General features: G+C 43.9%; 1 protein-coding gene across 2 annotated transcripts in view; it reads left to right on the top strand.

Annotated features, from left to right (window-relative positions):
* Positions 1-6,360, top strand: part of CPNE3 (copine 3) — a 47,879-nt gene extending 41,519 nt beyond the window's left edge. For both annotated transcript variants that reach the window (XM_040261124.1, XM_040261125.1), the window contains exons 15-16: positions 674-910; positions 3,216-6,360. In XM_040261124.1, the coding sequence (XP_040117058.1) occupies positions 674-910; positions 3,216-3,326 (348 nt within the window). In that variant the 3' untranslated portion in view covers positions 3,327-6,360. The remainder of the gene's footprint in view (positions 1-673; positions 911-3,215) is intronic.
* Positions 6,361-13,345: the final 6,985 nt, after the last annotated feature.

Raw genomic sequence — 13,345 nt, 5'->3', positions numbered from 1 at the left:
GAGAACGAACCTCATTCGGCTTCAGTATCTTCAGAAATAAGGCAGGGATAACGCCTCATACAGTTATTGAAAGAGTGTGAGGAGATGAACGATAAACACTCAGCACAGAATAGCTACTATTATAATTCTTCTTTCCATTCCAGACATAAACGACCCAAAAGATGGAGTCACAACTTTATGTCACGTTTTATCACTCTCTAAAATGATTTAGCAGAGATGGCAGGATTGAGAGAAAGATTCCCCTCTGCCCCTCGCTGAACCATATCCATTTATTCTAAAGTGGATTTTAGCTTCATAAACAATTCTACTTCCATATTTGATCTTTTAAGAATGTGGTGTTTCCAGCTGCTCCCTTGACAGGTACTTTGACATAGTCCAATCCTCCAGTTCAATCAAAATGTTTCTATGCTAACTTTCATCTTGCTTCTGTGTATTTTTGCCAACCTTCTTCTGTGGTCTGTTGCACTTTTAATTAACCTACAGTTTTTGTATCAGTTAATTTCCTTGTCATCAGAGAATCTTAGAAGATTTCAGATAGATGGTATCCTGGGTAGAGACTGACAAGGAAAATGAGCGACAAAATGAGTCATCAGGCGGGAGATGTCATTAACCGTTGCTTTTATTCTTGGGGAGCTCAGCTTGCTCAGCGGACATTATTGTCTTTTTTTGGCAGCAATATTTTGTGCTCTTGATCATTACCGATGGCGTGATCACAGACCTTGATGAGACCAGACAGGCGATTGTTAATGCTGCCAAGCTGCCGATGTCCATCATCATTGTCGGGGTTGGAGGCGCGGACTTTGGCGCCATGGAGTTCCTAGATGGTGACGGCGGAAGCCTCCGCTCCCCAACTGGCGAAGTAGCCGTCAGGGATATTGTCCAGTTTGTGCCTTTCAGGCAGTTCCAGAACGTGAGTACCACGCCTTCCTGCCCCTCACGTGCTCCAAGGGTTTTGAACAGAGACTCTGCCTGTCCATAGCCGGGCAGTTAAGAGTAGGTGTGTGGAGTCGTCATGCATATATGCTGAGTTGTGTCTCACTCTTGGCAGCCCCGTGGTCTGCAGCTCACTAGGCTCTTCTGTCCATGAGATTCTTCAGGCAAGAAGACTGGAGTGGGTTGCCTTTTCCTCCTCCAGGGGATCTTCCTGACCCAGGGATCAAACCCAGGTCTCCTGCAGATTCTTCAACACTGAGCTAGTAGAGTGTATGAATTTTCCATTTGAAGAACCTTGATTAGATTTGGCTTTTTTTTTTTCAGGTTGTATTCTTGTGTGCCTCTTATAGTCCTTATGATAAAGTATTTAAAATGATGTTGTTGTGACTGCTGTTTTAAAATATATTTTATCTTTACAAATGTAACAAGAGAAAAACTATGTAAGTATATGATAAATTTACCAAACTAGAAGTTGATTTGATGAAAAACCTCTGAGGAGACTGTTTTACCCAGATTACTCTAGTGGTAACATCTTGTAAAACTATGGTCCAGAATCATAACCAGGATATTGACATTGATACAATCAAGGTCCATCACAGCAGGCTTCCTCATGTAGCCCTTTTACAATCACACCACTTCCCGGCCACCTTCACTCCCTCCTTAACCCCTGGCAACCACCAGTCTGGCTTTATTTCTATGTTTTTGCCATTTCAAGAATGTTATATAAATGAAATCGCATAGTATATAACCTCAACATTGGCGTTTTTTCACTCAGCTTAATGCTGTTAAAGAGTCTTCCCACTTGTTGAATGTATTCCTTTTTTATTGCTGAGTAGTACTCTGTGGTATGGGTATACCAGTTTAACCATTCACCCATTAAAGGGCATCTTCAGTTGTTTCCAGTTCTCATCTGTCAAACACAAAGCTGCTATAAACATTCATGTACAGGTGTTGTGTGCACATAAGTTTGTATTTTTCTGGGATAAATACCCATAAGTTCAGTTGCTGAGTTGTATGGTTGTTGCATTTCAGTCATTAAAGAAACTTCTGAACTTTTCTGGCATAATTATGTCCTTTCACACCCCCGCCAGTCGCGGTGTGCATGGAAATGGGTGGAGGGGAATGAGGTGGGTGTGTAAGCAGAAGGTGGCGATGTTAGGGATGGTTGTGATAGTGAAGCTGTTCTGTATCTTGATTGTGATGGTGGTTATACTGATAGACCCTGATGATAAAATGACATGTAACTGTGTACACACAGACTGGTGAAATCTGAATATGACAAAAGTGTCATATAATGTAAATCATGTCATTTACATAATTATGTAAAATTATGTCATAGCTTTACATTCCCACCAGCCAAGGTATGAGTGGAAGTGGGTGGAGGGGAATGAGGTGGGTGCATATTAAAAAAGGTGGCAGTGTTAGGGATCTTTGTGATGGTGAAACTGTTCTGTATCTTGATTGCGGTGGTGGTTATACAGATATGCTGCTGCTGCTAAGTCGCTTCAGTCGTGTCTGACTCTGTGCGACCCCATAGATGGAAGCCCACCAGGCTCCCCCATCCCTGGGATTCTCCAGGCAAGAACACTGGAGTGGATTGCCATTTCCTTCTCCAGGGCAGGAAAGTGAAAAGTGAAAGTGAAGTCGTTTCCGACTCTTAGCGACCCCATGGACTGCAGCCAACCAGGCTCCTCTGTCCATGGGATTTTCCAGGCAAGAGTACTGGAGTGGGGTGCCTTGCCTTCTCCCTATACAGATATACCCCCATGATAAAATTACATGTAACTGTATACACACAGGCACATACACACACACACAAATGAGTACATGTAAAACTGGTGAAATCTGAATAAGTTCTGAGAACCGTACCTAGTTTTGTTATTGCACTATAGTTACATAAGATGCTGCCTTTGGAGGAAACTGGGTAATGGGTACATGGGACCTCTCTGCACTGTTTGTAATTATTTCAAAATAAAAAGTTAAAAAAATTAATACCCAGAGAATGAAAGATCCACATTTAAAAGTTGAAAAGCAAAAGAACCAACATCATTAAAAGCCAAAATGCAGGCACCAAAAAAGGACTTGTTAAATGTGAGCATACTAAAGCATTCCTGAGTAACGGTTTGTTGTGTTTTGTGGCCTATTCTCGAGACAAGATACAAGTCTAGAAATTGGAAACTAACTGCTTTTTCCTGGTGGGTGAGGAATTCTTAGTCTTTTATCAAAATCCCAGTTAAAAACTTGGTTGCTAATAAAATTGCTTTGATTTTATCTGTTCACAGGCTCCAAAAGAAGCACTTGCTCAGAGCGTCTTAGCGGAGGTCCCCCAGCAGGTGGTGGGCTACTTCAACACATACAAACTCCTTCCTCCCAAGAACCCGGCTACGAAATGAGAGGAGCTCTGGTCGTCCGAGCAGAATTCTCTGTGCTGTGTGGAGCAACAGATTTCTCTCCATCCCAAATCGTGAATCTGTCATTTTACACCCTTCTCACAAACCCTACGATTTACGATGCAAACCTAGCTCTCTATGGAGTATGTCTATTTAAAGCATTCTTTTTATACTTTTTTTGGAGGAAAGTGCTAACTTAGTCTTTGCCCAATCAACTCAGTGATTGCCAGTGATTTACAGTAATTGCGGTGAGGCTGTTTGGATTAGAAACCGGTGTGAGAAAAGTACACGTTCTTGTGGTTGTTTACTTTCATATGATGAAAATGCTATTTTTGAATGTTTGTCAATAGAAAGAATGGGAAATTGTTGGAATGATGCGATTTACACCTTGCTGTGCTTTGCTCTAGGCGATAGATGTCTTATAAGCAATGTCCACACAGGATGACCAGAGTTTCTTAAATTAGATGATACTGCATTTGTATCTAGAACTATATTTTATGCTTTTCCGTGTGATAAAACTACCTTCACTTGTGCTTGAGTTTGGCTGCGACTTAGACATGCACAGTTCAAAACAGAATGCATCCTCATAAGACTTCATGAGAAGTCCCAAATTAGAAAGGAAGACACATACATATTCAGTTCTTAAAGCTGTAAAATCAACAAGTAAAAGGAACTTCCTGTAAGCCATTTTATTTGCCTTCCTAGATCTCACTTTCATTATTTAATACCGTAAACATGGTCAGATTTGACCTTTTCATTGATTGTATGTGACACTCGGGATTCTGTATGTGCATTAATGATAGCTTGTCCTAGACTCAGCATTATTAGATGATTTCAACTGGAGTTTGTTAAAATGGGTAGGACTGGGTTTGTCCAGGAAAGCTATAAGGACCAAACAAATAAGAGGAAATTCGGAATTCCACTTTCTGTTAGTTAATGAAAGACTTTGCTTATTAAAGAAGGCAAGCTTTATATTTTCCTTGCAAAGGTCGCATACATTGATTTCTACATTTATAGAGATTCATTTAGATATTTTCTCCTTTTTTGTTAAAGTGATTTTTTACTCTGATTTTTTAAAACTCATGATAATGGTTATTAATCAAAATCCTAGTTTACATTTTAGTAACATGCTGCTTCCTAAGCCCAGAATGTATGGTATTAAGCAAAAACTTATTATAACTTAAAAAAAAATCCAACTGCTGCATAGGATAGAGTGGACTTTCCATGCTTTTTTTTTTTTTTTAGTATTTTTTTCCTGATGTTTATACTTTGGAATATAATCCTTAGCAAACATTACCTTTTCAGAATAGATTAAGGTTTTACTGAGGACCTGTGTGCCAGGTACTATGCATGTCCGTGTGCTGGCTGTCATGAAGTAACATCTGGTTACTGAGGATTGCATGTCGGTCATGGATCTGTAAGTGGATGCACACTGTGCTGTGCTGACGTGCCTTCCAGGCTTACTGAAAATGCCCCGCCGCGCGAGTCTTTTGTCCCCTGAAATATTTGAAGGAAGCGAGCCCTCAGCCATGAACAGCTTTTGGCTTCTCGGAAGCTGCTCGCTGCCCAGGTCAGGCTGAGAGGGTGTCTGCTGACCATCGTGGGTGCCCGCCCCAGGCGAGTGGTTAACACTTTCCCACTCAGCTAGCTGGCCTCTGGATGTGCGTTGTTAACCTGAAGGTACTTATTAACTAGTCGTCTGTTACCCTATAGTATGACTCATTAGATGACAAGTCATCTTGATGGCAGTCAGGAGAGGAATAAACTGCTGATTCTTCCAGGAGTTTGCAGCCTTTGTGTCTAAGATGTCCTACTTTCAGTTCTCTTTGTGTGCTGGGGAACAGCATATATATTTTGCTTTGGTTTTCAGAATTTTCTTTTTTAAACATACGCGGCCTTTAAAAGAAACGATTTGCATGTGATCTTGGTATACTGCAAGACAGAAGTAGAGGTGCTCGTGTGAAGCTGGGGCGGGGTCCAGGGCTCACCTGAACCCCATCCTGGCGGCACTGGGGCCGCCTGCACAGGGCACCTGGGGACCGCCGGTCAGAAGCATTCATTGTTTCATCGGCCAAATCAGGGTCCAGTTACCACTGTCATTGATTTGGTCTTCGTAATTTTATATTCTGATTTTAACCAGAATTGTTCCCTTTTGACAATTAATTTTATATTATGCATTTTTGATTTGATTCATCAGTAAGTGCTATTATTCATAAGACCTGTGATTCCAGTAGATTAGGGGAACTGATACCTTTTTGCGGTTTTGAATAAAAGCATTTATAATTTCTAAATTATCATTTATAAAATTCTTATAGCTTCAGTATTTTGTGTCATCACAGGCTGGTTTAGTATTGTTTTATATTAAAATAGCCCTTTTCCCTTTAGTGCCACCATTCATTCAGGTGCCATTAGTCCTTAAAATGCATTTAAAGAAAAAATAGCCAGGTTGACTTTCACACCTCATACAAACAGATACATCACATACATATACGAGGGTGACAGTGCCTTGGATGGACGTGATATTTCTCACGTCTGCCTGTACTGAGAGAATAGCAATTAGCATGATCATGTCACCTTGTGCTTGAAACTGAAAATTTTAAGATCAGAAAAATTTAAAGTCAGATCAGGGATTTACAGCTGTCTACTTTGGTAGTGCCTTAGGCAGCCTTTCCAGAGTAAATTCAGGGCCCCCTTGTTGCCTATGCCTTATTTAATGTACTTTGCCTTATTGTGTAAATTTTCTGGAAAATCATCTCCAATGAAGTCTCTTTATATGTGTGGTTGGTAGTCATGGAAATGACACATATGGTAAACCAGAAGCTTGGTTGAGATTTCGAGAGACTATTTTGTGGTTTTATGTCATATTTGATAATAAGTGTGTAAGTTACTAATATATGAACTGATGTTAAGTATATCTTCCGTTTGGATAAAGTCATTTCTTGATGTGTTACAATAGTACCTTGTTTTTATTTTTGTTCTTTCTTCAAATGATATTGGTCGAAAAGTTAGAAATAAAGTTAGTGCTTTAATCAGCATGTATTCCGTGTTTTTCTGAATTAAACAGTTTGGGGGGTTTATGCTTTTATGGGATGTAATCACTTAAAGATACTAGATGTATTCAAGGTATTTTTCAGGGTACAGTAAGGGAAAAGTTCTCAGCTTAACTGGAGTGCTCACATGAGAATTATGGCACTCATATTTTATTGGTTGTGTTAGGCAGGACAGTATATTCATCTAGCTTTTTTTTTAAGTTGCTTCTATCATGTTGCAGTCATGGGGCAAGGTCTTGGGGGAACAGTGGTGACCTTGGTAGCCAAAGTTGCCACCTTCGTGGAAATAATGGACTGGAAGAGAGAGAAAAGATGGAGTGAGTAATTGTAGAGACATGAGATCAGTGTGGCTGAACCCTGTCGGGGGAGACCTGACCCGTATAGCTGTCAAGGAGCACCTTTCCCAGGATGTGCACCCCATTCAGGTTGAGACCTGGCCTTCACTGGATGCCGAACGTTCAAAGCATTTATGAAGGTGTCGTATCAACAGCAACTATGGGGTTGAATGTTTGGGGAATGGGAAGAATTTAAGTTTGCTGGAATACAAAGTGCGAGAGGGAGAGCGTGAGAGAAGAGGGGAGAGAGGAGACGGGGTGGCAGGTGGCTTTGCATCCTGTCCAGGCCCCGGGGGCATTCAAGGGCGTCCCTGCTTAGGCTAAAAGGAATGGGATGCCACCAAATGGACTTAGCAGCTCTGATGCGATCCGAGTCGGGTTTTTGAAAAATGGAAGGGCCTTACATGAGGGCCGATAGGAGGGACCCCATTGCCAAAGTTGCTGTGGCCACAGTGGCCTTGGTGAGGCCTGATGAGGGAGTAGGTGGTGGGCGCCTTACGGCAAAGACTGCTGTTTGGTTACACACTTGCCAAGTTCTGATTCTAGGTCAGTTTCTGAATTCGAGACTTTTCCTGCCACAGCCCTGCCTCCACACTGGATCATCTGTTGATCAGCCCCATGTCAGTTCCTTCATGGCTCCAGTGCTGACTCACGCCTGATAACGGCACAGAGTGCCAGCACTGCCAAAGCCTTCTCATCTGTCACCCTTGTAGCAAGACCAGCCCCCTCGTCGTTTGTCACTGAGCGTTCCCAGGTGGCTCCGTGGTGAAAGAATCTGCCTGCCGATGCGGGAGATGCAGGTTCAGTCCCGAGGTCCAGCAGACCCCTTGGGGGAGGAAAGGGCAACCTGTTCCAGGATTCTTGCTTGGAGAATCCCATGGACAGAGGAGCCTGGTGGGCCACAGTCTATGGGGCCACAAAGAGCAGGACAGGACTGAGTGACTGAGCACACGGCTGTGTTTGGCCAACTTCTCCAGAATACTCTCAAGAGGTTGCAGTGTCCTTGAAGAATTATACTTTGTCTTGGCTATTGATCTTCTTCTCTAAAAGGAAATGATCAGGAAGCAAATATTATAAGCAGAATTGTGACCTCTTACAATAGGTAAATGAGAGCCCTAGTATCTTTGATTTTTTCATAAACTCACAGCCAGGTTTCACAACAGCGCTTGGTCATCTAGGACTGGACACAAGAATCTCGGGTTGGGGAGATCCAGAGAGTTCTCAGAGAGAAGACCGAGTGTGATAGGATTAGTCTTCAGCCACATCTTCCAGCCAGTAAAAAGTATTTGCTTGTTTTTAAATAAATATTGAATAGTTTAGTGAAACTTGCTCAGTCATGTCCGACTCTTTGGGATCCCATGGACTATACTGTCCATAGAATTCTCCAGTCTAGAAAGTCCAGAATATTGGAGTGGGTAGCCTTTCTCTTCTCCAGGGGATTTTTCTCAACCCAGGGATTGAAGCCAGGTCTCCCACATGGCAGGCAGATTCTTTACCAGCTAAACCACCAGGGAAGCCCAAGAATACTGGAGTGGGTAGCCTTTCCCTTCTCCAGAGGATCTTCCCAACCCAGGAATCAAACTGGGGATTCCTGCATTGCAGGCGGATTTTACCAACTGAGCTGTCAGTTCAGTTCAGTTCAGTCGCTCAGTCGTGTCCAACTCTTGAATCGCAGCACGCCAGGCCTCCCTGTCCATCACCAACTCCCGGAGTTCACTCAGACTCATGTCCATCGAGTCAGTGATGCCATCCAGCCATCTCATCCTCGGTCGTCCCCTTCTCCTCCTGCCCCTAATCTCTCCCAGCATCAGAGTCTTTTCCAATGAGTCAACTCTTCACATGAGGTGGCCAAAGTACTGGAGTTTCAGCTTTAGCATCATTCCTTCCAAAGAAATCCCAGGGCTGATCTCCTTCAGAAAGGACTGGTTGGATCTCCTTGCAGTCCAAGGGACTCTAAAGAGTCTTCTCTAACACCACAATTCAAAAGCATCAATTCTTTGGCGCTCAGCCTTCTTCACAGTCCAACTCTCATATCCATACATGACCACAGGAAAAACCATAGCCTTGTCAGGGAAGCCCAAATCATTTAGTACTAGCAATCAACAGGTGAAGTCAAGTGAGTAAAATTTCTTGGTAACCTCAAAGAGTTTATGATCTAATATGAGAAAGGAGACAGTACATGATGCTGAAACAAGAAAGGAGCAAAGTGAGGCAGGCTTTTTTTGAGACTTTACCTATTCCCCACCCCCCACTCAGTTTCCACACCATTTATTTCTTGGTCCCAGGCGGTGGGGTCGCTGGGGGTGGGGCAGCAGGAAACCTTGCTCCGGGGCCATGGGGTCCGGGCTCATTCAAGTCCTAGCAGCTGATGAAGAGCCTGTCCCTGTGGGTGCGTGGGTGCAGCAGTTGACCAGGTGGCCGCCCAGCAGCTCGCTATAGGAGTGGGTCTTTGCCTGCAGACCTCATGGATACGGTGCAGCCTGCAGAGCGCACAGGCTAGCTGGAGCCCGGAAGGCCGAGAGCCAGTTCTGGACCCCACGCACCATGGTGTGCTATGCCTGCTTGCCCACAGCCTGCAACAGCTGCTGCCTGGGCTTGGAGAAGAGCCCTCCGGCTCAGAGTCACAGGGCCCTTTGATGGTCTCTACGAACATCCTCTGTATGACGCACAGGGACCTTGGTGACCTGCAGAGGCACTGACCGACTCCTGCCCGTACCGTTCCTTACTTGCTGGGGTCCAGCCCCGGTGGATCCAGGGAATTCGAAGCGGGGACGGAGTCGGCGAGAAGAGACTTATTTATTTAGAAATATAAAGAGAGATTAGGAAAGAATAGTGTAGTAGGACAATTAGTGGAGAAAAGATGCTGAATAACTTGGTTTATGCGGAGAACCAATAAAACTCAGAGACAAGGAGTTTGCACCGTCTATGTAGGCCACCAGCACCCACTTGAATAGCAGAGGGTGCCCTGCCTTGGGCTCCATCTCGCATGGGTCTTAGAAGCCAGGGCAAATAAGTAGACACGGTGAGCCTCCACGCTCCAGATGGGAATTCAGCCAGAAAAGAGAGAAAAGAATGACACGGGGGAGCCAAGCATTGGTGCCAGACCCACAACTTTATTTTCAAAAGCAGCTTATATAACCCAAGTTGTACATAAAGAAATAATGGAATATACAGAGTTATGCAGGGGCAGCAGTCCTGACCCTTATTGAGACCAGGCTTTCTTTTTGCATACCTTCCCATATACAAAAGGTCTTAGGTGGTTTTACATCATCTTCTGGCCAGGGGACCTGTTAACATTTTTATGGCTCTTTTCCTAGATAAATGTCTATCAACCAGAAAACTCTTTTTCCCTTGAAGTGTTTTTTCTTTAATCTGCATCACCCTCAAAGTACTAAATAAAGTTACATTCCTGTAGAACAAAGGTGCAGTGGGTTATAACAAAGAAAGTACTTAACTCAAAGATCTAATGTTGCTAATGCCAGGGCTACTACCTGTTTTTTCTATATACCAACTATGTCTACAAATAAAAGATATGAAAATTTGGCAGGAAGTATTGGCTGAACAAATGAAACCCTTAATCAGTCCTATTCTAAATAGCTTTGACTCCTCGGAAGCCCCTACATTCCTAGGATGTTTTAAGCTTCCTGTGCCTCTCGCGGTCAGCAGGCCGCAAACAATCACATGCACAGCTGTAAGAGTCCGGCAGGCAGGCTAGAAAGCCATCAGAGGGGTTTTTGGATTGAAACACTCATTATGCCTAGGAGACTTATCTAAAAGCTCTAAATTAACTTTTTCCAGAAAAAGGTGGTGGGGGGACAGCCCCCAGTTATTGTCAGAAGAGTAGGTGGAAAGCATAACACAGTAAAGCAGGCAGACTCTGGTTTTGGGGGTAGATGTATGAACAGATCCAGTGAGGCTCCCTTAAGGCCTGACTCGCCTTTGCTTGTCGGGCCCCTTAACCTCATGACTTTGCCACGGGCGGGACTCCTTGTGCTGGCTCCTGGCAGTTCCTTATCCCTTCAGTCATCTTGGTCAACAGTACAGTTGTTCAGTCGCTCAGTAGTGTCTGATTCTGTGACCCCATGGACCACAGCACGCCAGGCCTCCCTGTCCATCACCAACTCCTGGGGTTTACTCAAACTCTTGTCCATTGAGTCGGTGATGCCATCCAACCATCTCATCCTCTGTCATCTACTTTTCCTTTTGCCTTCAACCTTTCCCAGCATCAGGGTCTTTTCCAATGAGTCAGTTCTTTACATCAGGTGGCCAAAGTATTGGAGGTTCAGCAATAGACCTTTCAATGAATATTCAGAGCTGATTTCCTTCAGATTGACTGGCTTGAGCTCTTTGCAGTCCAAGGGACTCTCAAGAGTCTTCTCCAGCACCACCGTTCAAAACCATCAATTCTTTGGTGCTCAGCCTTCTTTATGGTCCAACTCTCACATCCGTACATGACTACTGGAAAAACCATAGCTTTGACTATTTAGACCTTTGCAGGCAAAATGATGTCTCTGCTTTTTAATACACTATGTTTGCCATAGCTTTCCTTCCAAGGAGGAAGTGTCCCATCACTTCGTGGGAAACAGAAGGGGGAAAGGGGCAGCAGTGATGGATATTATTTTCTTGGGTTCCAAAATCGCTGGGGACAGTGACTGCTGCCATGCAGGGAAAAGGTGCTTGCTCCTCGGGAGGCAAGCTATGACAAGAGTCCAGAAGGGACCCTGCACACTGCTTCTGGAAAGATGCCCCTCCCTCCTGGCCTCCAGCGTGCATTGTGCCAACCACGACCAGGGTGGGTCCTGATCTTCCTCACCAGCTTGGTCTTGAAGTCTCTCACTCTAATCTCCACATGGCTTCTCTGTGAACCCATATTCTGACCACACCCATCTTCTCTCACATGCCTCTATCCTTGGGAACTGAGTCATTCGTTTGCAACTTCTGAACAATTCATACCTGCATTTTCTGAACAATTCCTTCATGTTTCTATTCTAATAAAACCTTGCTGTCTTTAAGAATCTTACCTCCTCTGCAGCCCTCTCAAATGGTTCTTTTCTCTTCCTGATCCACCCCTGGGCTTGGAAGCAGGTGAAGTGTACCCCTAAGTCCTCCTTTCTGTTTTCAGATGACCTTAGACAACCAGCTCCGAATATCAGATCCTTAGACCAGACCACACTGTCCCTCATCCTAGTAATTGTTTTCTCTCCCTTACCTCAACCCTTACTCCTAAGGTCATACCTTGTCATTAGCAATTACAACACCCTCCCTAATCTCAATTTCAGGTATCCCATTTTCTAGCAACAACCCACTTTCCAACTTGCTCCCTCTAGTAGTAAAACTCCAACAAATCATTCTCCATATGTACCTTCAATCCACTAAACTTCCAAGTGTTCAATGACTTTCATGGCATGAACCCCCTCCTCCTTCTTTTGTAGACATCTTTCCTACTGATCCTTGCCTTGGCCATTCTGCCTCACCATGTGAGCGTTCTTGTTCTTGCTTAAGTATGCCTGGCATCCTCCTGGCTCGGGGCTTTCACACGTGCTGTTCCCCTTCCTGTAGAACCCTTCCTGGTCACTTGTGAGCCTTGCTCCCTCACCTCTTTCAAATCTTCATCCCAGCATCCATCAGTGAGACCTTTGCTGACCATACTATTTAAAATTGTGCCTCTTTCTCGAGGACATTCTGTCTCCTTTCTGTGCTTAGGTTCCCCTGCCCCCCGCCCCATACATTTAATTTTTATTTTATATTGGGCTATAGTTGATTTACAATATTGTGTTAGTTTTGGGTGTGCAGAAAAGAGATTCAGTTATACATATGCATGCTGCTGCTGAGTTGCTTCAGTTGTGTCCGACTCTGTGCAACCCCATAGACAGCAGCCTACCAGGCTCCCCCATCCCTGGTATTCTCCAGGCAAGAACACGGGAGTGGGTTTCCATTTCCTTCTCCAATGCATGAAAGTGAAAAAAGAAAGTGAAGTTGCTCAGTCATGTCTGACTTTTCACGACCCCATGGACTGCAGCCTACCAGGCACCTCTGTCCATGGGATTTTCCAGGCAAGAATACTGGAGTGGGGTGCCATCGCTTTCTCCGATACATATGCATACATTCATTCTTTTACAAATTCTTTTCCCATATAGGTTATTACAGAATACTGAATAGAGTTCCCTGTGCTATACAGAAGGTCCTTGTTGATTATCTGTTTTATATATAGTAGTGTGTATATATGAATCCCAAACTCCTCCTATCTAGGTTTCCTTCCTCCCTGCAACTTTCATCTTTGGTAACCATAAGTTTGTTTTCAAAGCCTGTAAGTCTGTTTCTGTTTTGTAAATAAATTCATTTTTGTATCATTTTTTTTAGATTCCACGTGTGCTGCTGCTGCTGCTAAGTCACTTCAGTCTTGTCCAACTCTGTGCGACCCCATAGACGGTAGCCCACCAGGCTCCCCTGTCCCTGGGATTCTCCAGGCAAGAACACTGGAGTGGGTTGCCATTTCCTTCTCCAGATTCCATGTGTAAGTGATATCATATTTGTCTTTCTCTGTCTGATTTATTTCACTTCATATGATAATCTCTAGTTGCAACTATGTTGGTACAAATGGCATTGTTTTATTCTTTTTTCATGCCTGAGTAATATT

Source organism: Oryx dammah, unplaced genomic scaffold, assembly GCF_014754425.2.
Source record: "Oryx dammah isolate SB20612 unplaced genomic scaffold, SCBI_Odam_1.1 HiC_scaffold_19, whole genome shotgun sequence".
NCBI classification, from domain to species: domain Eukaryota; kingdom Metazoa; phylum Chordata; class Mammalia; order Artiodactyla; family Bovidae; genus Oryx; species Oryx dammah.
The sequence above is the reverse complement of the archived record's forward strand: the minus strand, read 5'-3'. Positions and strand labels throughout refer to the sequence as shown.